Source organism: Barbus barbus (assembly GCF_936440315.1).
Source record: "Barbus barbus genome assembly, chromosome: 25".
NCBI lineage: Eukaryota > Metazoa > Chordata > Actinopteri > Cypriniformes > Cyprinidae > Barbus > Barbus barbus.
Genome location: NC_136753.1, coordinates 18,869,244 through 18,895,150, shown reverse-complemented (window position 1 = coordinate 18,895,150; position 25,907 = coordinate 18,869,244). Strand labels below are relative to the sequence as shown.

The 25,907-nt window shown below is 35.8% G+C and overlaps 2 protein-coding genes across 4 annotated transcripts in view; both read left to right on the top strand.

Annotated features, from left to right (window-relative positions):
• LOC306844807 (discoidin domain-containing receptor 2-like) overlaps nt 1-15,536 on the top strand; it is a 32,171-nt gene extending 16,635 nt beyond the window's left edge. Inside the window, exons 3-17 of one of the 3 annotated variants that reach the window (XM_079377183.1) lie at nt 3,352-3,454; nt 3,992-4,223; nt 5,487-5,634; nt 6,410-6,512; nt 8,216-8,399; nt 8,620-8,860; nt 8,957-9,022; nt 9,167-9,303; nt 9,734-9,950; nt 10,038-10,264; nt 11,300-11,427; nt 11,543-11,740; nt 11,928-12,162; nt 12,328-12,477; nt 13,258-15,536. In XM_079377183.1, the coding sequence (XP_079233309.1) occupies nt 3,352-3,454; nt 3,992-4,223; nt 5,487-5,634; nt 6,410-6,512; nt 8,216-8,399; nt 8,620-8,860; nt 8,957-9,022; nt 9,167-9,303; nt 9,734-9,950; nt 10,038-10,264; nt 11,300-11,427; nt 11,543-11,740; nt 11,928-12,162; nt 12,328-12,477; nt 13,258-13,389 (2,501 nt within the window). In that variant the 3' untranslated portion in view covers nt 13,390-15,536. Of the gene's footprint in view, nt 1-3,351; nt 3,455-3,991; nt 4,224-5,486; nt 5,635-6,409; nt 6,513-8,215; nt 8,400-8,619; nt 8,861-8,956; nt 9,023-9,166; nt 9,304-9,733; nt 10,265-11,299; nt 11,428-11,542; nt 11,741-11,927; nt 12,163-12,327; nt 12,478-13,257 lie in introns of all 3 variants that reach the window. The other 2 variants (XM_079377184.1, XM_079377182.1) reach the window with 2 other exon arrangements.
• A 174-nt stretch (nt 15,537-15,710) lies between these two features.
• Nucleotides 15,711-23,768, top strand: LOC306844858 (3-keto-steroid reductase/17-beta-hydroxysteroid dehydrogenase 7-like). The gene is made up of 9 exons (XM_079377275.1): nt 15,711-15,874; nt 16,247-16,450; nt 17,162-17,254; nt 20,389-20,503; nt 21,420-21,614; nt 21,731-21,835; nt 21,933-21,989; nt 22,242-22,340; nt 22,568-23,768. The coding sequence occupies exons 1-9, from the start codon at nt 15,840-15,842 to the stop codon at nt 22,679-22,681; spliced, it is 1,017 nt and encodes a 338-aa protein (XP_079233401.1). The 5' UTR covers nt 15,711-15,839; the 3' UTR covers nt 22,682-23,768.
• Nucleotides 23,769-25,907: the final 2,139 nt, after the last annotated feature.

Sequence of the window (25,907 nt, the reverse complement as noted above, 5' to 3'; positions counted from 1 at the left end):
AACTTGATTTTTTTTTTTTTTGGAGCATACTAGCTTATAGATAACCTAAAGGCTAACATATTCATACAAAAAGCCATAAAACTTTATTTCATGGGGACTTTAACATGCAGAACATGTTCTTGAGAAATTACAAGTTTCATTAGATTCATTCATTCATGAAAGGTTCCTGTGCACTTCGTTCTGAAAATCCAGATTTATAATGCTATGGTGGAAATAATCGTCTCAACAAGATCAATATTGATCACCAACTGGGTGTTGCTTTTTTTTCTTTGCTTTTCTGTGCTGTGCTTTACAGTCTGGATCAATACACTGCAGTGCTTTGAAACATTTCCTTAGCTGTATATCATGGTATCCTGTAATTGCTGCTGAATATTATTACTTCTCATCACAGACACTTAAAAAATCTTCAGTTTAGAATTTCTTTTTCAAAGGCTGGTGGTTAGAAAGGAAAGAGCACCATGCTAAAGGAGTGGTGAAATGTAACGGGATAGAGTCCATCACTCAAACCTCATTGAACTGCATGTGAGCTCTGTGTGAGGATGTGACCTTGCTTTGAGTTTATTATTGAATGTAGCAGGAGCGCGTTTACAATGGATTCAACAATCAGACTGGAGTCTGTGGCTTGTACATACCAGACATTTTGACAACAGGAAAGTGTATTGAAACAGCTTCTATTTCTTACTTTCTCCCCTTTTTTTGCTCCGGAGGCTCTGTGTGTTTTTCAGATATTTGTTTCTGCAGCTCATAAGTCACGGCAGCAGACTTTCTCAAGTTTAGAGTTTTGGTATTCGACTAATTCAGTTAAGCGACAGAAGTTAATGACAGTGTTTCAGATAAGTTGTATAAATGATTGCTTTCCACGAAGGTGGTGAATTTCCGTTCTTTCCAGGAGAGAGATGCTGTAACCTCTTTAAATATCAGTTTTGCTCCTTCATATTTCCGCTGGAAAAAAGCTGCATTTTTTTCCTACTTCTGGAAAAGTGTGTTGCCGAACTCAGTAGCTATGGGATCTCCTCTGCCAACTTTCCTCTGTTTAAAATTCCCAAAGACTGTAGTTATACCATCCTACTCCCTGCTTTTTTCCACTTTGAATAATAGACTCTTTTTTGTACTGTAAAAAGAAAGAAAATAAAAGAAAAAAATGCAAGTGCCTCTTCTTGCAGTTATCATGTGCACGATTAAAAGTGTGTGTATATTAGTATACATGTGTGTGTGTGCAAGGTTTTGGACCTTGCAGTTAGACAGCAAACATGGTGGAACAAATGTGCCATTCACAAGGATTAAAGATGGAAAAAACTGGTTGGCAGGAGGGGGGAAGCGCCACTCGGACCAATGAATTACTGCACAAGACCAGAGTGGCCCATAAGAGAAAGAGAGAGAGGAAAGACCCCAAAAGCCACAGTTTCTTCACACAACATGAGTATTTTTCCACCTTTCTAAAGTGAGGGATATTTTTAGACTCAGTAACTGAAAGTTTACTCCTGATAGTGAGGCTGTAACCATCCGCTCTTGGAGAGTAGAAAAACACATATCTCTTATGGGCTGCATTTCAGGTCAGAGCCTGTAAATTTACTCAAGCACTTTGTTTTTTTTTTTGTTTTTTTTTTATTAAACTATTAATTAGTATTCACCACAAATTCAATTTGTTGATTTCATCATTGAGTGTACACTGCCTTATGTTCATATTTGCATATTATGTGAGGAATTTTTAAATCAAATATCGGACTGCTTTTTTTATTGTGGCTTTGTGAGACCATTTGTCAACACACATTTGGCCCTGTGTCTGCAGGCGAATAGTGCGGGGTATTCACAAGACATTTGATCTGTGTGGCGCTCTCGTGTCAATTGTCTAACACTGCTTTGCCTGCGTTCACAAAACTATGAGAACTCTGCTCTGAATTACGAAACCACATACATTTTCTCACTTTGTGCCTGAATATTAGAGCTGAGTGATACAGCTACAAGTATTTATTGTATGAAATTTATGAAAGAAAATGATTATTTCTATTAAACATTATATATACATTAGAATTTTTCAGCCTTTTGATTTTGTTTTCTTAAATATATACATGTATGTGTTTGCATTTATATATATATAGTGCACACTCATATATATAATGTAAACAAAAACTTTTATTTTGGATGCGATTAATCATTTGACAGCACTACTGTGAGTTTTCAATATATATTGCCCACTTAGCTTTTATAAATATGTCTATATTTAAGCATGAGTACATATGTGTGTAAGGGAAACAGCCACAGAGAGAGTGAGTGATGGGGGAGGAGGATGCCGTTCTCTTACATCTGGAAGAGCTTTTTGTTGGGGGATTCAGCTCGTTTTGGATTATATCAGCTCGTCATTGCCAAAACCAAGCCTCTGAGGTTTCCCCCATCTTGACTTTTAAGCAAACATTTGGAGGAGAGACAGAAAAAAAATGAAAAGAGAGACAAAACGTCCTTCACCACTATCCTTGCTATTGCTGGCAGGATCACAAAGGCTATTTTGTTGAAATGGAGGGGCCACTTGGAATAGGAGTGTCCTTGTACACTTTTTTTTTTTTACATGTCCGGATCTTCACACTGACACTCAAAGAAAATGAGATATTACAAGAGATTAAGAGAGTTTATATAAATATCCTCTCTTGCTCTGGCAGTATTATGTGATTATTGAAATCAAAATATGAAATACTGATTCTAAAATATACTGTTCAATCAAATGGATAAATCGTGCCAGTCATCAGCGGGTGGTATGGTGGTCTAAAACCCTACATTCTTGTTTACCCAAGAGTTCTTCAAAACCTCTTCTCTCTCACAGGCCAAATCTAACTTTAAAAGCAGTCCATTTTTGAATGTTTAAAAATTCTACTTAATTGTTTTTTTTCCAAGTACTGTAGATTCAGAATATTTAATTCAAGAAGCAAAATGTGGAAAAAAGTAATAGAAATAATGCTGACATGTTTTATGTGCTGTTTTCCATTAAATGAACACAAAGAAAAATACTTATGACCAGATCCTTTTTACAGTTTATAATGATGAAATGTAAAAAGCAATATCTATCTCATATAAATGATCTTATCGACCAAACCTTTTGCATTTCTGTGTTGTTTATTTCTCGCATAGACTTATGAATCAATCCGTAATATGAAATGTTATTCATAAAAGTGCTAAAAAGTGTTTACATTTTAACTATTATATCTATTGTTCATTCAGTCAAATAAGGGGAAGCCACTGAAATGGCTGATTTTATATCTGAAATTAGATTTATATCTACAAAATTGATGGAACTTTACAGCATTGTTTGCAGAAAAGTTGATAAAAACACAAGTTTTTTGGGTTTTTTTTTTTTTACAGGTGTGTGTCGGTCCCCGTTAGGAATGTCCAGAGGCCAGATCTTAGATGAAGATATTTCAGCTTCCAGTCAGTGGTCTGACTCTACAGCAGCAAAATATGGCCGGTATGAGCACACACACACACACACACACAGACACACACATGCAGTATTTTCCATGAGCTGTAGTGCAGGTTATCTTGGGATTAAACCACATCTGGGGAAATATGGGTGGCCTCATTAAAATGATGTAATTATACTTCCTCCATGTATTACTTCTGAATTTTCACTGATTCTAAGTGTTCCCAACACATTCCCCTTCACCAAAATGAACTATTTTAGACAAATTTTATAGACCTTAGTCAGAGTAATGCCATATTTAATTTTTGAGAGAAAACGAGGCTTTGAGGGATAGAAGTACAGTGTTAAATTGATTGAACTGATGTTTAACAACTTACAGTTGATGAAATGTGTTTATGGAAAAAAATAAAAAATCAGTAGACAAAATCTCCATAAAACAGTTTTGAAAGTTGTAAGTTGTGAAAATTGCAGCTTGCAGTTTCTGTGGTTCAGCCCAGAGGCCAAGGACCCAGAGAGATTGCTATAAATTAAACACAATCTTGCATGTCTTTTATTCTCTTCTAAATTTTCTTTGTATTTTAGGCTTGACTGTGAGGAAGGAGATGGTGCGTGGTGTCCTGAGATAGCAGGAGAACCTGAGAATATGAACGAGTTCCTGCAGATAGACCTTCGTTCTCTGCATTTCATCACTCTGGTGGGCACTCAGGGACGTCACGCCGGGGGCATTGGGAATGAGTTTGCCCAGACATACAAGATCAAATACAGCCGTGATGGCAGCCGCTGGATCTCCTGGCGCAACAGGCAGGGCAAAGAGGTACACGCTGTAACACTAGCCTATGTGCTATCATAGAAAACCCAACATCTAATCAACTGATTATATATTACTATAAATTACATCTTTTTATCTAAGGAGACACAAGAAGAATATAGAGATTGACTGACTAAACAATTTGACTGGTTTAAGGATATTATGTTTTTTAATGGATTCATGTAATTATTTTTATAATAATAATAATAATGTTCAGTTTACTTTATTAATTATTGTTGTTTTTATTTTTATTTTGGCACATTAAAAACACATTTATATTATATTATATTATTACACTGTAAAAAAAATGAACGTTTGTATGCATGTGGAAATTTTTGTTGTTTTCTCAACTTATTTTTGTAGGAGATTTTTGAGTTTTCTCAACTTTTTGTTGTATAAACTGAATACAACAAGTTGAGCAAATTCAAAAATCTGCTGAAGCTGGTTGCCTTAAACTTAAGTTTTCTCAACGTTTTTTTTTTTACAGTGTAGTAGAAATTTATAGAAATTCATACTTTTATTTAGTGAGGCTGCATTCAGTTGATCATAAGTGACAGTAATTCCTTAATGTTACAAAAGACTGTGATTGTGAATATTTCAAATAAATATTGTTCTTCTGAACTTTTTAGTTAACAAAGAAATCCACAAAAATGTTAATCACTGGCCTTTTTTTTTATAACATTGACATTTTTCTTGTGCACCAAAGCAAAATATTAGAATGATTTCTGAAGGATCATGTGACACTGAAGACTGGAGTAAAATTCTGAAAAAATTTGCCATCACAGGAATAATTTCAATTTTAAATTATATTAAAATAGAAAACAGTTGTTATACTATATTCATTATTATATTATATTCATATTATGAATGTCTTATTAGTAATTTTTATGATTATTATATTTATAATACTATTTATGCAAATTTGTTTTGCAAGCTGAATGGTAGCAAATTAGTCTAGAGAACACAACCAAAGTCCAGAAAGAAATGGTTTACTGGATCTGGTGTGCAGATCTGAACTAGATCAAACATTTCTGGGATTAATTGGAACACCAACTGCGAGCCAGACCTCATTGTCTAACATCTGTGCCTGACCTCAATGCCACATTTGTGTCTGAAAGAAAGCAAAGCTTTCCCAGAAGTGTTAGAGAGGACGATGATTGTGATGAAATGTTAACTGTTCAACAAGCACATGTGAGTTGTTTAGGTGTCCACATAAATTTTGCAATGTGTATTGGAAATCTAAATGTCTTTTTTTTTTCTGTTGTGAAGGTGATTGAGGGAAACAGGAATGCCTATGACATTGTGCTGAAGGACTTGGAGCCACCCATCATTGCACGTTTCGTCCGCTTCATGCCAGTCATCGATCACTCCATGAACGTTTGTATGCGTGTGGAACTGTACGGCTGTGAGTGGCTAGGTAAGCCTGACAACTAATGAACTAAAGTTGAGTTAAATGCTTAATGTTTTCTTTGCTGTTCCATGGAAGAAAGAAATTCATACAGGTTCATTTTTGGGTAAACTACCCCTTTAAGGACACTGCCAGTGAAATCACTTGACACTATTTTCAGTTCTATGTTAATGTATTTTATAATGAAACTAGAAGTTTGGGTTGTGCAGCATGAGTCATTAGGGGTTTTTTTGGTCCATTTTCCAAGAAGAGAACAACTGTAAATTTTTACATTTCATGAGGTTGTGACACCGCTCAAAAATCTTTTTCACCATTAAAACTTTGCATGAGATTATCCTATTATCATTTGAAATGGACTAAAACGCTGACCATTTTAACTGATCATAATATAATATCATCTGATATAATATTTACATATCGGATCAGATCATAGTTGTTGGACCTTTAGTGACCAAATATCAGAATGTAAATCAATGATCTTTATCTTCGCATATAAGTAATATTAATTTATAGTAAATGTATTCATATTTTCATTTTAACATTTTCATTTTATTTACTACATTGAATTATATTACATTGAGGAGGACGCAGTCTTCCAACCCTTGCAAACTCTCTCTCTGTGACATTAGAAAAATATTGCATGATATGTTATATGCGGTTATGGAAATTGTAAATGCAGTTGGGATTTTTATCATTTTGTAATGAAAACTTCAATGTCCTACAGTGGGATGAATCAGCATTATGTCATAGCGCAGAACCTCTGTTCTCCTGTGTCTGTTTCTAGATGGCTTGGTTTCATATAATTCTCCACTTGGCCAGCAGATGACTCTCAATGGACAGCATATTTATCTCAATGATTCAGTGTATGATGGAGCCATGAGTTACAGGTCAGTACAAGCTTGAGAATGAATGAAGTTATAGGATACACCAAGAACGTTACACCAATCCAAGTCTGAGTGTGTAGCAGTTTAGCTTTGACAAAATAGTCTTATTTTACTTCTACAAAATATGATGTGCAATGTTAATCTATGACTAAATGTCAATATATCTCCACTGACTACTGATTCAGAATCAGAATGGTTTCAACTGCCCCGTTTACCTGATGCCTGGTACATGAAAAAATTGATCCTAGATCAGTTACACAATACAGACATGCTAACTATAGCCAGTCTGTTATTGCCTTGTTGCTGTGTGACGGCAGGCTCCAAGACCAGAGAGTCACAGTGGTTTCACAATGTTCACAGGAGAACTTGACTCATTGCTTCCTGAACAATACCTTCCATGACACAGTGCAAAGCGTGTTTACCTTCTTGACAGAAAACCTCAAAGTAAAAATCCACAGATTCATAGTCATTAAACAATCACAAGAGAGACCTGTGTCATTGCTGGAAAAAAAAAGATACATGTTTAAATGGCTCCATCTAGTGACGATATGGTATAAACAGAACACACACACACGTTGGTTTTTGTGGTTTATGGGGACTCTCCATAGGCGTAATGGTTTTTATACTGAACAAACTGTGTGTGCTATTGCCCTACACCAACCCTACACCTAAACTTAGCCCTCACAGGAGACTTTGTGCATTTTTAGATTTTCAAAAAAAACACCATTTAGTATGTTTTTTAAGCCTTTTGAATTACGGGGACATAGGCAGTGTCCTCATAAACCACCTTCATATTGTAATACCTCTGTCATACCCATGTCATTATACAAATTTGTGTCCTCATAAACCACATAAACATGCACACACATATATATATATATAATTATAAAAAAAATTTATAATGTTTATATACAGCAAAAAGTAGCATAAAGCACACATACAGTACCATTTACAAGTTGGTGGTCAGTAAGGTTTTTTCTTTCAAATACGATTTTTATGATCACCAAGGTTGCATTTATTTATCAAAATTGTGAAATATTATTTCAATTTAAAATAACTTTCTCTTCTTTATATTTTGTAAAATGTAATTTTAGAAAAAAAGAAAATAAAAAGAAAAAGAAAACTTTCCAGTTGCTCAAATAGTAGAGCATGGCGCTAGCAACGCCATCAACATGAGTTTGATTCCCAGGGAACGCAAGAGCTATTAAAAATGTAAAAAAACTATAACTTGAATGCAATGTAAGTCACTCTGGATAAAAGTATCTGATAAATGTAAATGAAATTTATTTCTGTGATGACAAAACTGAATTTTCAGCAGCCATTTGTTTTTAGTACCACGTGATCCTTCAGAAATCATTCAGATGTGCTGATTTGGTGCTCAAGAATTGAGAGTATGATAATTCTTATTATCATCAATTTTGAAAACATTTGTGCTGCTTAATATTTTTGTGGAAACAGTGATACGTTTCCCCCCAAGATAATTTGATGAATATAAAGAACAGAATTTATTTAAAATAGTTTTGTTTTTTTGTTTTTTTTGTAAATTGATCAGTTGTGAGTCATTTATTGTCATATTTGATCAATTAATGCATCCTTGCTGAATAAAAGTATTGATTTCTTAAAAAGACATATCTTACTGACCCTAAATCTTTTGAACTTTTGCATATATGCAAAAATATGTATTCTGGCTTTATTCTCCCCTGTAGTATGACAGAAGGACTTGGACAGCTGACGGATGGCATGTGTGGCCTCGATGATTTCACACACAGTCACGTCTACAATGTATGGCCAGGTTATGACTATGTCGGCTGGACCAACGAGAGCTTTCCCAACGGTTACGTTGAGATCATGTTTGAGTTTGACCGCACCCGAAACTTCACCACCATGAAGGTACATTTCTGTCATGTCCTACGCTGATGATTCTCTTTTCTTCAATCATATAAAATTTATAGGGTGTGTTGTTAAAAGTGCAGTCTAATTGCTGGAACTATATGATTAGGTGTTTGCAAATTGTTGGGTGATTTAAAGGTTTACATGACCCAACTCTCCTTTATTTACACCCATAATAATGCTTTGTATTCTCTCTCCCTTTTAATCCAAATTGATTCAGGTGCATTGCAACAACATGTTCTCCCAAAGAGTGAAGACCTTTCAGAAGGTGGTGTGTTACTTTCGCTCAGAGTTGGACTGGGAAGCTACACCCATATCATTCAGTCCCGTGATGGATGATGTCAACCCCAGTGCCCGCTTCGTCACCGTCTCACTCTACAATCACATGGCCAGTGCTATTAAGTGCCAGTACTACTTTTCTGACATCTGGATGATGTTTAGTGAAATCACCTTCCAGTCAGGTCAGTAAATGTTCATGCAAAGACAACAACGCTTTCCAAATCGTTTCACAATAGCACAGGCATCGTATAATGGCTGTTTTAACACACTAATTTCAGATACAGCCATGTACAACACAACCCTGGCTCCCCCCAAAACCGGTCCTCCCATCATCGGTCATCCAGGTCAGATTTCCCGCTGTTCCTGAATCGGTCATATGATGAGAACCAGAAGTTTCTGTGTTATAATCCATTTGAATAAACTTCACTCACCTTCTCTGGAGTGTTAATTTCATCATCAGGTGATCTTTCTCTTTATCCCCTTTTTAGGGGATGACCCCACCCACAAAGTAGATGACAGCAACACCCGAATCCTGATTGGCTGCTTGGTCGCCATCATCTTCATCTTAGTGGCCATTATTGTTATTATACTATGGAGACAAGTGTGGCAGAAGATGCTTGAGAAGGTGAGACAGTGAAACATGACAGTAAAGACATTCATAATGTTACAAATTATTTCTATTTCAAATAAAGGCTCTCTTTTGAACTTTCATCAAATAATATTGAAAAAATGAATCACAGTTCTGAAGGATCATGTACAATTAAGACTTTATGATGTCTTTGTCTTTGTTCCAACTTGAACTTCTTGCATAAAAGGTTCATTCTGCACCAGACCTTAACATACAGTATAACATAAGGTTTATTATGACAAGCTTTTATTGTAGTCTTACTACATGACCCCTAAACAGTGTGATGCCATTTTGCATATGAATGAAAAAAAAACAGTAATGCATAAGTGGATTGTAAATATGATTTCATATATGTATAACACATTAAACTACTAGTTAATATTGTAGCCTTTTTTTAGCGTTTTTAACTAAACATCCTTCATTTCAGGTGTCTCGGAGGATGCTGGACGATGAACTAACTGCCAGTCTGTCAATACAGAGTGAGACCTTCACCTATAACAACAACAACAGCCCTTCTTCAGTGCCCAGCGAGCAAGAGTCCAACTCCACCTATGAGCGCATCTTCCCTCTGGGACCCGACTACCAAGAGCCCTCCCGCCTGGTTCGCAAACTGCCAGAGTTTTCCCAAACCTCAGAGGACACCGGTGAGTTCCAGAACCGATGTATGGAGTATATATTGGTATTCCATACATATTATGCAATAGCATATATACATGTTTATTTTTCTGCAGCTTCAACAAATACAGCTTCCAAGTCCACTCCAGCCAGTGTACAAGAGGGAGTCCCACATTACGCTGAGGCAGACATCGTCAACCTGCAGGGTGTAACTGGGGGCAACACTTACGCAGTGCCCGCCCTCACCATGGACCTGCTGTCAGGAAAAGATGTCGCTGTGGAAGAATTTCCTCGGAAGCTGCTTACCTTTAAAGAAAAGTTGGGAGAAGGGCAGTTTGGAGAGGTCAGTTCTCAATTAACAAATAACAGTCTCAATTAATGAAACATTTCTTGTACTATTCTTTAGCTACTGTTCAAAATTTTTAAAATGTAATGTATTCCTGTGATGGCAAAGCTGAATTTTACAGCCATTACTCCTGTCTTCAGTGTCACATGATCATTCAGAAATAATTCTAATATGTTGAACTGGTGCTCAAGAAACACTTATTATTATTATTATTATGATGAATGTTGAAAAGAGTTGTGCTGCTCAATATTTTTGGGGAAACTATGGTAAAAAGTTTTAGGATTCTTTGATGAATTGAAAGTTCAAAAGAATAATATTTATTTGAAATATTCTGTAACATTATAAATGTCACATTTGATCAGTGTAATGTGTCCTTACTGAATAAAAGTATTAATTTCTTTAAAAAATCATACTGACCCCAAACATATGAATAGAGTATGTTCAATGATTTTAATTAAATTTATTTCAATCATATTTGAATAATAAATATACTAAAATGTATTTGAAATGCATTGATTTCATGCTAATTAAGTATACTATGTGTATTTAATAAATGTATTTAATAAAAAATAACCTGCAATTGTACTTTTGGTATACTAAACTGGTGTGCTGTTAATTAGAGCAACTAATTTTGTGCTAAATGTACTTTAATTTTGCGGAAGTAGTGCTGAAGTCCAACTAAAGATATACTGAAGTATATTTGATTGTGCTAAAGTGGAGCTATATCAAGTAAACATCAGGTACTTTAAATATCTTGCATTTAAAGACCGATATTATTCAAAGATCATACAGTCCTCGTCAATAGTGAAATTAAAAAACATTTTAGGTTTAATATTAATAAATGTGCATTGTGCACAAGTAGTACTCCAAATAAAGTTTATAATTTTTATATCACTAAGTCTCAAGTGATATGTATGTCAGTAAATATGTTAATAGATTTGAAATATACTTAGTATGAAATAAATGTATTTTAAATATGTTACTTTTTTACTAGGGTGAATATGCTAAATGACTGTTTTTGCGTGTTGCCAGGTGCATTTATGTGAAGCAGAAGGCATGCAAGATTTCATGGACGAGGACTTCTCCTTCGATGTCATTGAAAACCAAACAGTGCTTGTAGCTGTTAAAATGCTTCGAGCGGATGCAAATAAAAACGCTAGGTATGCAAGCCCAAATGTCACAATCATGACTTCCATAAATTAAAGTACAACACTGATACTGCATCCTAATGAACATCAAATGCATGCTGTTGCTTTAATATTCAATACTTTACAGGAATGATTTCTTGAAGGAGATAAAGATCATGTCACGATTGAAAGACCCCAACATCATCAGGCTGCTGGCGGTGTGTATGAGCTCTGACCCTCTGTGTATGATCACAGAGTACATGGAGAACGGAGACCTTAATCAGTTCCTGTCCCGCCATGAGCCTGAGGGCATGATTGCTCTCCTCAGCAACGCTCCCACAGTCAGGTAGATACCAAAAGTTTTCAAACATTACAGTAGTGGACCGTGACTCTAAATCCCTAAGAAAGATGGACTCATTATTACGAACAGAAACAGACATCTGATGAAGCAACATGTTATTGCTAAACTGAATTTTATGTAATGTTCTTAAGCACACCATGTTATGACTCACATTATGCTTTAACTGTTACAGTTACAGTAACCTACACCACATGGCCACACAGATTGCTTCAGGCATGAAGTATCTATCATCACTCAAATTTGTGCATCGAGACTTGGCCACACGCAACTGCCTAGTAGGAAAGAACTACACCATCAAGATTGCAGACTTCGGGATGAGCAGGAACCTGTATAGCGGAGACTACTACCGTATCCAGGGCAGAGCGGTGCTGCCCATCCGCTGGATGTCCTGGGAGAGCATTCTTCTGGTCAGACACATTCACAACCTATTCACAACTATACTCTCAAAAGTCTCCTAGAAGAACAAATTTTGTATTATTTGGCTTCATATGAATCTCTAGTGATTTTTCTGTTGGTAAAAACAGATTCTATGTCTATAAAAGTCTGACACATGATGATTTTTGTCCTTACAGGGGAAATTCACCACATCCAGTGATGTGTGGGCTTTTGGCGTAACCCTTTGGGAGATGCTTACCTTCTGCAAAGAGCAGCCTTACTCACAGCTGTCAGATGAGCAGGTTATTGAAAACACAGGAGAGTTCTTTCGGGATCAAAGGAGACAGGTACTATGCTTATCTGCTTTTGTGTAGAGGTGGATGAGATCTGATTAAACTGATCTTATTTATTCATACATTTATCCATTAAGGTTCTGTATTGACATCTATGGTTCCATGCAACTTTTAACATCCATTGAACCTTTTCATTGCACAAAAGATTCTTCATAGTCAAAAACGTTTGTTTAGTTTGCTCTTCACACTAAGAAAGATAACAGTTCTTTTAACCCTGTGTTGTGTTCAAAACCTTGGTAGAACTTTTGTGTTGGGTCAAATTGATCCACATTGGTTTCTGTCCAATATAATGAAAATACTGTGGAAAATACAAATGAAAAACACAGGATTAATGTAAAAACTGAAAACCTCTATTTTAGCTTTTTAGAGACTAAAAGAGACTATGTTTATCTGAAGGTGTAACAATGCAAACAGGTTTTCTGTAAGGGTTAGGGTTAGGGTTAGGGAATAGAAAATATTGTTTGGTCAGTATAAAAGTAATAGAAGTCTATGGAAAGTCCCCACAATTCACAGAAACAAACGTGTGTGTGTGTGTGTGTGTGTGTGTAATTTCCAATGTGTTTGGGGTTAGTTTGACCCATATATTGTTACATTCAGAATTAGCTGCACAGACACTAAATTAAAAAAAGAAAGAAAATAATTTTAATATTTAATGCTATTTGTGTTTATTCTGTCTGGGGGAACCCAAAATAATTCTTCTATGGCATCACGACAAAAAAACCCTTTTAGAACCTTTTTTTTTTTTTAAAAAGAGTATACATTTCTTATTCTCAGATATACCTGCCTCAGCCACCAATGTGTCCTGACCCTGTCTACAAGCTCATGTTGAGCTGCTGGAACAGGAACACCAAAGAGCGTCCATCCTTCCAGGAGATTCATCACACGTTACTGGATTGCAAGCCGTAGTGTCCACTTATGTGCCAACCTTGGCACTTCCAGAGACATTTCAGTGCGCCCACAGGACTCCAGTCAACTACACACCGCAATACGTACTTATATGTTTTCATATATAAGTGAGATCAGAATCTATCATTTTTTTGTAGCAATTTTCACTGTGAGTGTGCAAAGGCAAACTGATATATATTGTACGATTGAACTACACCCCCTAACTACGTGCCTTCAGCTGGCTTACAATATCTGGGCAGCACTAGGACAAAGAAAATGTAGCAATGAATTTAGGCACCTTTAACACAGAATAATTGGATTTTACACACTGTGTATTTCCTCCAAATTACTCTAAATATTCTAAAATATCTATAAGAATATTTTTGAATAGAAAGAGGAAATGCCAAAAAACAAGGTATCGGCTACTAATGCGCCTTTTATTATTTCCGATTTAATGTTGTTTTCAGTATTTTGAGGCCGAAGACCGTTTGAATGTAAATAAGAATCATTAATTGACATTCAGATTCACCTTTGGTTTTATCTTGATGTCTCTTGACTTTTGTGTATATTTTCATCTCATTTATCGAAAATGCTAAAGTATTTTATTATTTTCGTTTTTTTTTTTCTTTGTAGTAAACTGCAAAGACCACTTGCACTCAAGTGGATTAACAGAAAGCCAATTTATCTGGTTGTCACACAATTTCAAATTCAAAATCAGAAAAATTCCATTTAAACTGAACATGTAAAAATATATACGTATTAGTGTTATCCTGCAACTACCTATATACTGTGTTTATATTTAAGCGTACTGCGTTATGTAAGTGTTTTGCTTCTCTTCGTTTTATTGTCTAAAGAATATTGTTAGGGTGATAATGGTTATTATTTAAGTCCAATTAATTTGTGCTCTTTTATTTTTTATTTGCTCAAAACAACTTTTACATTTCAGCATAATGAGCTATGGATAGCCATAATTCTTTTACAGAAATGTCTTACAATAGTTGCATGAAGTTGGATGAAATCAGATATAGTTATATTACTGAATGCTAATTTCACATTTCCATTGCATTTGTCCTATATTTTCAACTAATCTCAAATTAGGCCGAATAGGGTTGTAAGTACATTTATTATCACCAGCTAATTTTGTTTATCTGTAAAAAAAAAAATCTTAAAATAAGCTTATTTTTAAAGCTGTTTGTCTTACTTTTATGTCAGAGTATATGCTAGGTGGTGCTGAGTTGCTAAAGTGTGGGATAAATACTGGATTTGTATTGAACAGATGCACTATGATGGTTTACAGTAAGTTGTGATATGTTTTGGCATGTGAAAAGTGTTTTGTAACGGAAATCTGTTTTGTAATTAACTCGTATACTTGTAAATCATTTTTGCAAGGTCATTGTATAATATGACCATATTTAAAAAAATGTGTGCACCTTTTGGGGTTGGTTGAGATATCTGCCAGTCTATAAGAAGTGTTTTGGTTGTGGATTTGAAAGTCATTTATCGAGGTGTATAGAGCAATTTTAGCATTTTTGACATGACTGATGAAGTTGCATTATAGATATGCTTTAATTCTGAACTGTTTAAATGTTTTATCAGCTGGTTTTTCAACAAGTCTATATTAAATGTTCTTCCTTCAAACCATAACCATGTGAAACAGTAATAGCCCTTTCTGAGGGTTTGAGTTTGTTTACAAACACATTCCACTTTATAAAACATATTTGTGAGGAGAGGAAATGTTTCATATTCTCTATACTATTGACAACATCTTATCACAATGCATGGAAAAACTGTTGTTTTTTTCATAGCAAAATTTCCTTTAGGTGATGCTTATTCTTTCTAATCTACGCTTTGTGCTGTTTTTATTTTATTTTTTTTATTAGCAGTCCTCTTACAATTTTTCTCTAACAACCTATTGTATATGTTAGGAAACTGTACATAAGATAATAAATTGATGAACTTGTCTAGACATTTTATAATTATAAAAGCACGTGTTTCATACTTTGACAGTAATAAAACGTGTATTTGTATGTATACATATGTGAATTTGACATTTGTGTACAGCCTAGAATGTATCAAGACGTTCATTTTAACATCGTGTGTACTCCAATATTTGCTTTTTTAAATCCTTCATTTTGTGCATTGGTTACCTGTCGAATAAATCTGATTTTAAAATTAAGTTTCTGATCATTTTCTGCTATCGCATTACTTTGTTTTCCGACGATTGGTTAGCCTGGTCCCGAGTCTGGTCTGGTCTGACAGTGGCTAAGTCTGGATTGGTCAGGGTAGATGGCACGTCACAGAAAGGAAACATCTGATTGGCCGATAGAAGTGTGACCTCCAATCACACCATGGCGGCTGTGCAAACTCCATTCGTACAGACACTGGTGAAATACCACATTAGAAACGGTTACGAAGGGAAAGTACAGTATCACAGGTAGCATAGTCATATATTATATGACTGTAAAGATAGGATGAAGAAAGTAGTGTTGGTAACCGGTGCAAACAGGTAATGAAACTGTGTATAATTGTTTTCTTTGTAGTTTCACATCATTGTTTTAAATGTCATTCTGTTATTTTGTAGTGATAACTTTTAGGTTATTTTTCAGTAATGCTGTTTTAAAATAACAAAGAAACAGAAAGGAAGAAATTAGGAATAATTTGTTTATAAAGTGTATTATCCTGCAGTTGCGTTCTCATATAACCAGTAGTTGAGAATACATGTTGCATGATGTCTCTTTTTCTCTGCATGTTAATATTCACTTCATTTAACCTTGTTTGCATAAATGTGTATGTTCAGTCCATATAACCCTGTTTGCATAAATGTGCATGTTCATTCCATATGAACCTGTTTACATGCATGTGTTTATTGTGCGTTCAGTGGTATTGGCCTTGCCCTGTGTGAGCGTCTACTAAGCCAGGATGCCCAGCTGCAGCTCTGTCTGGCCTGCAGGAACATGCAGAGAGCTGAGGCTGCCCGACAGGCTCTTCTAGTGTCTCACCCTCAAGCTCAGGTTACTCTGCTGCACTTGGATGTGGGCAACATGCGCTCTGTGCTCAGGGCTGCTGAGGAGTTCAAGCTGAAGTAAGACATCCCAGTCCCTGTTTGCCAAAATACACTATAATTTTGATAGGTAATTTTGATTATGCTTTTTATACAGTTTAAGCATATTGTGACCAGGGGGAAGTCAAACTCTAAAAAGCACCATAATCGTAATCCATTGACTCATCTACTATATTCCAAGTCTTTTGTAATAATTTCATAGTTTTATATGAGGAACGGACTAAAAATTTAAGTTGCACTGCACTGTAGTTCTGAAATCTCTTTTGTGCTTATTAAAATTTAGTACACCAGCCCCCGGTTTAACAAATAAATCTTAGGCCTGATCCGACTAAAGTCTGAGCTGTTTCAACTGAAAGAAACTTGCACTAACTGATCTTAAAATATGCCAATGCCTTTGTTTTGTCTCATTATGCACACCAGTATTGTTTTTTTTCGAAGACATGTTTATAAAAACTATTTGAATGTTTTGAATTGAACTATTGCCTAATCCTGGCTTAACCTAAACCTTGTCTGTGAAATCAGGCCTACAATTAGTAAACATGAACCAATCCTGTCAAAAACAGTTTTGAATTGCCTTGCATACATTTATACAAAGTTAAGCAGATTAGGTGTCACTTAGGAGCACATTTGAAGCCTCTAGACTGATTAATGTATAACATTAAATAAATGTTATATATAAAAGTGTTATTTAACTTAAACTTGTTTAAAACATCTTTTTTTCTCTCTCAACAGGTACAACAGATTGGACTATCTGTATCTCAATGCTGGTATCATGCCTAATCCCAGGGTAGATCACAAAGCCTTTTATAAAGGCCTGTTTTCTAGGTACAGTATTTCTTCATATAACACTGCCGTTTCAAATGTTTGGGTCAGTAAAAATATCTTTTTTTAAACGAATAATTTTATTCAGCAAGGATGGATTAAATGAATTAAAAGTGACAGTAAAGACAGTAATAGTAGTAGTAGTTGTAGTATGTTTTATGTTTTCAACATTAATAATAATAAATGTTTCTTGAGCACAAAATCATCATATTAGATGTGACACTGAAGAGTGGAGTAATGGCTGCTGAAAAGTCAGCTTTGCCATACAGGAATAAATTACATTTTAAAAATATACTGAAAATATAAATTTAAATTGTAATAATATATCACAATAGGATGCATGGTGGCCATAAGAGACCAAAGACTTCAGATAAAATTTTTAAAAAAATCTTACTGTCCCCAAATTTTTTGAACAGTTTCTAAATATATTCTATAAAGCAAGTTTGTGCTCCAACATTACATTCCTCAACTGTACTATCAATTACTATCATATTATTTACTACACTTGATTATAATAATGCAATACAGTACAGAAGTGAAGTGACATACTGCCAAGTATGGTGACCCATACTCGGAATTTGTGCTCTGCATTTAACCCATCCAACGTGCACACACACACAGCAGTGAACACACACACCGTAAACACACACCCGGTGAAGTGGGCAGCCATTTATGCTGCGGCGCCCGGGGAGCAGTTGGGGGTTCGGTGCCTTGCTCAAGGGCACCTCAGTCGTGGTATTGAGGGTGGAGAGAGCGCTGGACATTCACTCCCCCCACCTAAAATCCCTGCCGGCCCGAGACTCGAACCCGTAACCTTTGGATTACGAGTCCGACTCTCTAACCATTAGGCCACGACTTCCCCAATGTATCCCAATGTACATAAACTGTGTATACTATAAAATGTATTTTATACATGTAATATTCGCATAACCAGATTAACCCAAAATTTGCTTATAATGCATCCATCATGCATCAGCCAGTGATTCAGCATTATACTTTTTATAGCATTGATTGTTGCATACTGTATATACTTCAAGTTAGTATAGTTATTATTATATGTGTGTGTGTATGTATATGTGTATATATATATATATATATATATATATATATATATATATATATATATATATATATATATACACACATATATGTGATGATAAAATATATAATTTTAATATATATATCACATATATGTGTGTGTGTGTGTGTGTGTGTGCGCGTATGTGAGAGAGAGAGAGTGTGAGTTTTTTGTTTTTTTTGTTTCTGCCCCTGCCGTTCCTGCACAAGGTTGTAGCAATTTAATTCATAAATGTTATCTAACAAAGGTAAAGGGCAAATATTAACTATACAGTGCCCTCCATAAGTATTGGAACAGTAAAGACAAAATTGCTCTGTTGGCTGTGGAGTCAAGACATTTGCAAATATGATTAAAAGATGAATATGAGACAAAACTACAGAATGTCACATTTTATTATTAGCCGTTTCAACACATACATGTTTTACCAAATAAAAAGAACAGCACTTTTAGAGTTAATCCCACTCATTGATGTGAGCATAAGTATTGGGACAGTTGAACATAAGGCAGATATAAAAGATTAAAAGCTATTATTTAGTTAAAGATCCCTTGCGCACAATCACAGCAGTGAGTCTGTGACCCATAGACATCACCAGACTCTCGGCCTCATCTTTTGAAATACTTTTCCCAGCCTTTAATGCAGCCAATTCCAATTGTTGTTTGTTTTGGGAAGTTTCTGCCTTTACTCTTCTCTTCAGCTGGTGAATTTTAAATCTGGAGATGGACTTGGTCAATCTAAGACGTTCCATGTCTTTGGCCTTATAAATTCCTTGACTGAACTGGCACTGAAACTGGGTGTTTTGGGTCATTGTCCCGATGCAATATGAAGCTCTTCCCAATTAATCTGGTGGCATTTTCTTGAATATTGGTAGGCAAGATGGTTTTGTACCCTTCCTAATTCATTCTGCTACTGTCATCATACATTAAGTCATCAGTAAAGTTGAGAGGGCCTGTTCCAGAGGCAGCAATGCATGCCCATGCCATGACACCACCTCCACCATGCTTTACAGATGAGGCTGTATGCTTGGGATCATTTGCAGTTCCCTTTTTTTCTCCACATTTTTGCTTTCCCATCACTTAGATAAAGGTTCATCTTTGTCTCATCGGTCCATAAACACAGTTCCAAAACTCTGGCTCACCTTTGTGCTTTTTTGCAAACTCTAATCTTGCCTTTCTATTTTTGGTGCTGGTCAGAGGTTTGCATCTTGCTGTGTAGCATCTGTAATTCTGTGTCAAAGTCTCCTGAGGACAGTAGATTGTCAGAGCTTCACCCCAGCTTTCTGGAAGTTGTTGGTGATTTTACAGACACGTCTTTTAGAGTTCATTTTCACAGCTTTTATGATTTGTCTGTCATCAGCTACTGTTGCTTTCTCAGCCGATCAGGTTGTTGTTGGTTGCTGGTGTCGCTGGTGGTTTCCGGACTCTTGATTTCTCCATGCCCTTTATATTTGCTAGAGCTCTAATTGACTTCCTCTTTTCTTTTAGCATCCAAATTGCTTGCTTTTCTCTCAAAGTCAGCTCCCTCATCTTCATCCTGGTTTGTGTGTGTCATCATCGATTGCAGGATTCAGAATGCAGAAGTAATGGATATAACTGATATGACACATTCCCTGCTTTTAATATCTGAAGAATTAATGCAACAGGATACAGTTGATCACTTAGAAAGACCTGTGAGGCAACTGTTCCAATACTTATGCTCACATCAGATAGAGGGATGAAACTCTAAAAGTGCTGAACTTCTTAGCTGGTAAAACATCTATGTGCTGAATCACCCAATAATAAAATGTGACATTCTGTAGTTTTGTCTCATATTCATCTTTTAATCATATTTGTAAATGTCTTGACTCCACAGCCAACAGAGCAATTTTGTCTTTACTGTTCCAATACTTTTGGAGGGCACTGTATGCTGTTATTGCTTGTAATTGGGATGAAGTATAGATCTGTTGAGTATTTTAACAAAATTGTTTGATTGTGTTGAATGAAAAACCCAAAAATGCAGCAGGTCCACCAAACCCACAAACACTGGCTGAATAATTAATTGTTATATTTTTCTACCCATCAGTAATGTGGTTCGTATGTTTGCCACGGGGGAGGGTCTTCTCACCCAGGAAGATAAGGTCACACCCAATGATTTGCAGGAGGTGTTTGCCACTAATCTTTTTGGTCATTTCCTTCTGGTAAGTTGATGGATTAGAAATTAGTGTGTTTCCATACATAAAAATAAAATAGACGTAATAACAAATATAGATAAAAGTATTTTATTTTTTCAATGTTATTTCCAGGAGCATAGCTGTGGTAGAGCACTTCACTTTTTTCTGTCTTTTCCATGCAACACTATCAAACAAATTATCTTCCTCTAAAAGATCTCGTGGAACAATATTTCACCCATAAATGCCACAGGATTCATTTCTGTTGTCAACAACTTGTTCCCTAGCAGCTGTCCCGATCAATAATTCATCTAAATGTCTCTAGTGCTGAAGTTGTTTTGAGTCCTCAAATTGCAGCCCTGTGCTTCTTTGTGAAGTGTTGCTGTTTGCTACTTGAAGAGCTCATTCATTTGCCCTAGGCATCTGGTCATCAGTGCTGGAAGTCGGGCAGCAGCGTTCTTTCCTCATGCTTCTTTATATAGTTGTGTTATTGTGGCTCAAGTGGCTCAGACATTAAAGTTGCAGTAGATATAACACTCTGTGTCCTCGAAGGCCAGACGAGACGTATCGATTTTCTGCTGGAACGGCAGTGAGGAGGAGTGAGGCTTGTATTTCTAGTCAAGTTGTCCTCTGCTTCTCTCTCATGCCACACATTGAAATTGTTTTTGATTTTTTATATATATATATATATATATATATATATATATATATATATATATATATATATATATATATATATATATACACACACATATACACATCTTTAAAATAAAATCTTTATTAAAGATTTTATTTGAGTCTTTTTTTTATGGCTCAACTAATGGTGAAAGTTTAGGGCAGGATTACCAATATGGCCAAAAAATGAAAGAGAATTTTGTTTAGCACTTTAAATGGTGCAGAAATTAAGCACAATCCCTGATCCAACTGCATTTTTCTTCTGTGACAGGTGAAAGAACTGGAGCCCTTATTGTGTCAGATAGACCACAATTCTCTAGTGATCTGGACGTCCTCCAGTAATGCCCAGCGATCAGCTTTTAGTCTAGACAACATACAGCATCAGAATGGCCGTGAGCCCTACAGCTCCTCGAAATATGCATCTGATCTACTTAGTTTAGCCTTAAACCGTCATTACAACAATCGGGTAAGTTCACAGTTCCCTAGAGAAAATGGTTTATTGCTTGACATGCTTTATACTGTAATTATTTATGATTATCATAACTGTGATTTGGTCATGAATACTAGTGAATCTGTTCACAGGGTTTGTACTCATCAGTGATCTGTCCTGGTCTGGTCATGACTAATCTCACCTATGGCATTCTACCATCATTCTTCTGGACTCTCATCATGCCAATAATGTGGCTTGTAGGTTCTCAATTTACTTACTTTTTGGATATCAGCACAATAATAGGAAAGTCACACAAATTTAACATCATGTTAATGTCCTGTCCTATCTCATCAGATAAGGATTTTCACCAACACTTTTACCCTCTCACCTTACAATGGAGCAGAGGCTTTAGTAAGTACAAGCATCATCACGTTTAACCATGAATAATTATTCAAATGTACTGGATCACTTTATAGAACTTTGAATTGTACAACGGTGAAACTGTAAAATTTTCATAGTACAAGGAATGGAAAAAATAAGTCAAGATGTCAAACTTTGATTCTAATAGTTTTTGAAGCTCAGTGTTGCAGTTCATTCACGGTTGTCTGGGCCTCCTTGCTTTCTCCTAGTCTCAGTTTTCATCTATTGTTTTTTATTACACAGTTTTGGCTGTTCATGCAGAAACCTGAGTCACTGGACCCGATGGCCAAATACCACAGTTTGACCTCTGGGCTTGGAAACAATTACACCCAACCACACAAGGTCAGAAATTATAATCAGGTTCTCTTACTTATCTATTTTTATGCCAATTTTAGTCTATTGTAAGCCTATTTTAAATAGCAAATTATAGTCTATAAGGTTTATATGCTTTGTGATTTGGTTAATTATGCAAAGGAATGCATGGACTTTAATGTTTCTCAGCTGTTGATCTTGTTCATATACTATTCATTACTGATACTGTCCATAATCCGTTTTATGTTTGTTTTCAGATGGATATTAATGAAAACATGTCAGAGGCCCTCTATGTGAAGTTATTAGAACTTGAGGATACAGTGCGGAAGAAACTGAGAGACGAGGATCTAGATATCAAAGCAAAAAACTAAATATGGACACAAAACCTCATGCATTCTATCGCCTTATAACATATTTCCATCTTGAAATATTCTCTAAGGAATGGATAAACACCTCATGAATATTTATTTTTCTTAAAGATCTTTAGAAACACTTAATATGAAATGATTATGATAATCTAGCATGGCTATAAACCTCATCACGTTCGTCACTTATGTATTTTATGCAATTGGCAGACACTTTTATCCAAATTGACTTACATTGCATTTAAGGTGCACATCAATTATTGCTTTCCCTGGCAAACGAATGTACAACTTTGGCTTTGCTATCAGCATGCTGTTTGAGCTGCTTGTAAGTATTGTGCAATTTATATTTGTTTTGTTGCAGTGCATTCCAAGGTGAATGGTTTTTACCATTGTAATTACTGTGAACAGTCAGCAGTCTCTGACTCTGATGAAAATGGGACCACAAATCTATCATGTATTTTTAGCTGTTTTGAATGTCCATTTTATTGTGCCCCCAAAGGGGCTTCTTCCAAGATGTTCTGATTAATATGAAAAAAAATCTAGTATAGTGTCACTGCTGAGGGATTTGGGCCAAAATCAGCACAGGGTGTGAAAAGGGAAACCGAATCTGCTCTTTCCAATGAATAAAAATATATGTGTGGAACTTTGTGTATATTTTATGATTAATAATTCACCTAAAACGTATAAACTGTTTATAGTGTTTGTTTTAAGATTTCAGTTGGACTTTACTTTGACAGTATTTTACAGATCTGATCCTCTTCCTACAAAAAAAAAAGTTAACTCTTATGACACACTTGCACTACAGATACATATGTCCAACTAAGACTTTATTTTACAATCTATTCCTTTTTTTGCTGTGTTAGCTCTCAGAGTGCAAAGCAAATGCAACTAAGTGATATGAAGTAGTGCCTTGTACCAATTTATTTAACTACATAGCATTAAATGAATGTACATATCAGAAACTAATGATTGAAATTCTCTGGATGAGAGTTGACAATGTAGGGAGGTTGCAGATAGTGATGGGTCGCCATGGTGACGAAGATCATCAAGATGCACTTCCCTGTGTTAATAAAGAAACGTGCATGCTGAAACCAACTTGACTTTGTATGTTTTGTAAATAGGTTAGTTAAGAGATTTTTATCACAGGTAATACGACGACTGACTTGGCAGTCTTACCTTTGTCTTGACGCTGAAGTCCTCACTTGCAGATGCTCGGGTAAACTACTATAAACAGATAACTCTAATGAAGCTGGGGCATATTTTGTGCTGTTTTCTTTCAACTAAACGATATTACTCCACAATATAGGATGAAGCGATGTAAGTGCGTGTCGGCTGATCCAGCAATTCGTGGCTGGTTAAATGTCGTGTATGTCCCGGCTGAGTTGTTTCCACATCTTCAGGATCCGCGAAGATTTGTTGCAGAGGGATTTGTGAAAAACTGCTCGTGTCGCACTCTGTTTCTTCAGCGAAGCCGCTGAGTTTAGGGTTGCAGAATGTCCAAACCATGCCACAAAAGTACACAAAAAACGCTGACATCACCAAAAACATGAGCGCATAAGACTCAATCATCGCCTCTGTCACCACGTTCGGCATCCTTGCGCGCCCGACTACGCTTTCTACAAATACAAGTCGATTTAGCTGAATGTCCATGAATCACGGTCGTCTTCAGTCCTCCTGTGCGCTTTGGCATCACAATTGCTTCTGCCTTCATTATGACAGTTCAAGGAAAGTTTCGCACTTCACTATGAAGCTTTGTCAATATATTTACTAAAAGAAATATGTTTGTGACCAGAAGTATTTCAAGATTGCTGATTTTAAAGGTGCGAGGGCACGTAGAGAAAGAAAATTAACTGTTTTAAAAACACTGATTTAAAGTATTTAATTTGACCACAAACAATAAAATTAAGCATATTACTGTCAGAAAATATTAACATTAACAGTATCAGTTCTCATAAATTATGTATTTGTGGATTACATTTGTGCACTTTTTGAATACCCAATTGCATGTTACATTTAGTACTGGTCAGAATAAGCTTTTTCACATAGGCGTTAACACACAAATTGAGCAGTTTAAAAGTTTACATAGCTAAGCTTGTTGTTTAAACGGTCAAATATGCTGTATTAAAAACTGTGTTTATTTTTGGTAAACAATCAAACAAGAAAGAAAGAAAGAGAAAGAAAAAGAAAAAATAAAGAGAGAATTTGCCATTGTTCCACACTGCTGCTGTTTCGGGCACTGCCACCCCTGCCTCTTTTAGATGAATATGCACTGTATATCAGTGTGTGCACATATCAACTTGATTATAAGCCTATATCGCGCTTATTGCATGACATGGAGGTGCCCGCGCATTCCCTTGCATTTTTTTTTTTTGCGTAATGAGTTAAATGTTTTTAATTTATTTCATTTTTTATAATATGGGGGTGCTTTGGTCTATCTTAGGGGTGCTGGAGCACCTGCTAGACCCTCCCTAGCGCCGCATGTTTATTAAATACTTCTGCATCTATTTTTAGGTGTACACCCTGGCACACCCGTGGCTACGCCCCTGATATACACAACACTGTTCTTTATTAATTTTTGTGCTGTGTTCCATTATTTCAGGAAAAACGCATCAAAGTTCATTTAGAAGCTTGTTTGGTGCACACCAAGGTTTGTTCACACTTAAACTGTACACCATAACTGCACCAATGTTTTAACTGAGCCAAACCTGCCAAGTGTGAACACACTTACACAACTGCAAACATGTATGAATTCTGTGTAAATGAGGAATTCTGAGAAATTTCTCAATATTTTTCATTCAATGGAAGTCAATGTTAACCAAAACAGGAGAGTGAGTAAATGATGACAGAATTTTAGGTGAACATGGGTCTGGAGCAAGGGTAAAACAATAAAAAATGCATACATAAAATCATTTTAGAGTAGTAAATAAAAGATGAAAGCAATGAAAAAAGTTTTCAAAATCATTTTTATGTGATGATGATATAATTTGTCCTTCTTTGTTCCCCTGGCCCTGGTACACAAACAGGCCTGTAACAACAACATCAACAACCTATCCTACTTTAGCCTACCCTATTCAGACATTTCTAGGTCTATAAATAAACAACCAAGAGAATTCAAGCTTTGCACCCAATAATTAACTTGTGACATAACACATTTTCGTCAAAGACTGCTGAATGACGGCTTTGATCGGGTTACTCCAGAAGTCCAAAGCTAATTGGAGCCGTTTAGAAGACC

Coding starts and splice junctions, on each gene's coding strand:
- LOC306844858 (XM_079377275.1), top strand. CDS start 15,840: ATGAAGAAAGTAGTGTTGGTAACCGGTGCAAACAG. Junction 15,875..16,246: donor TTGGTAACCGGTGCAAACAG/GTAATGAAACTG, acceptor TTGTGCGTTCAG/TGGTATTGGCCTTGCCCTGT. Junction 17,255..20,388: donor TATAAAGGCCTGTTTTCTAG/GTACAGTATTTC, acceptor TCTACCCATCAG/TAATGTGGTTCGTATGTTTG.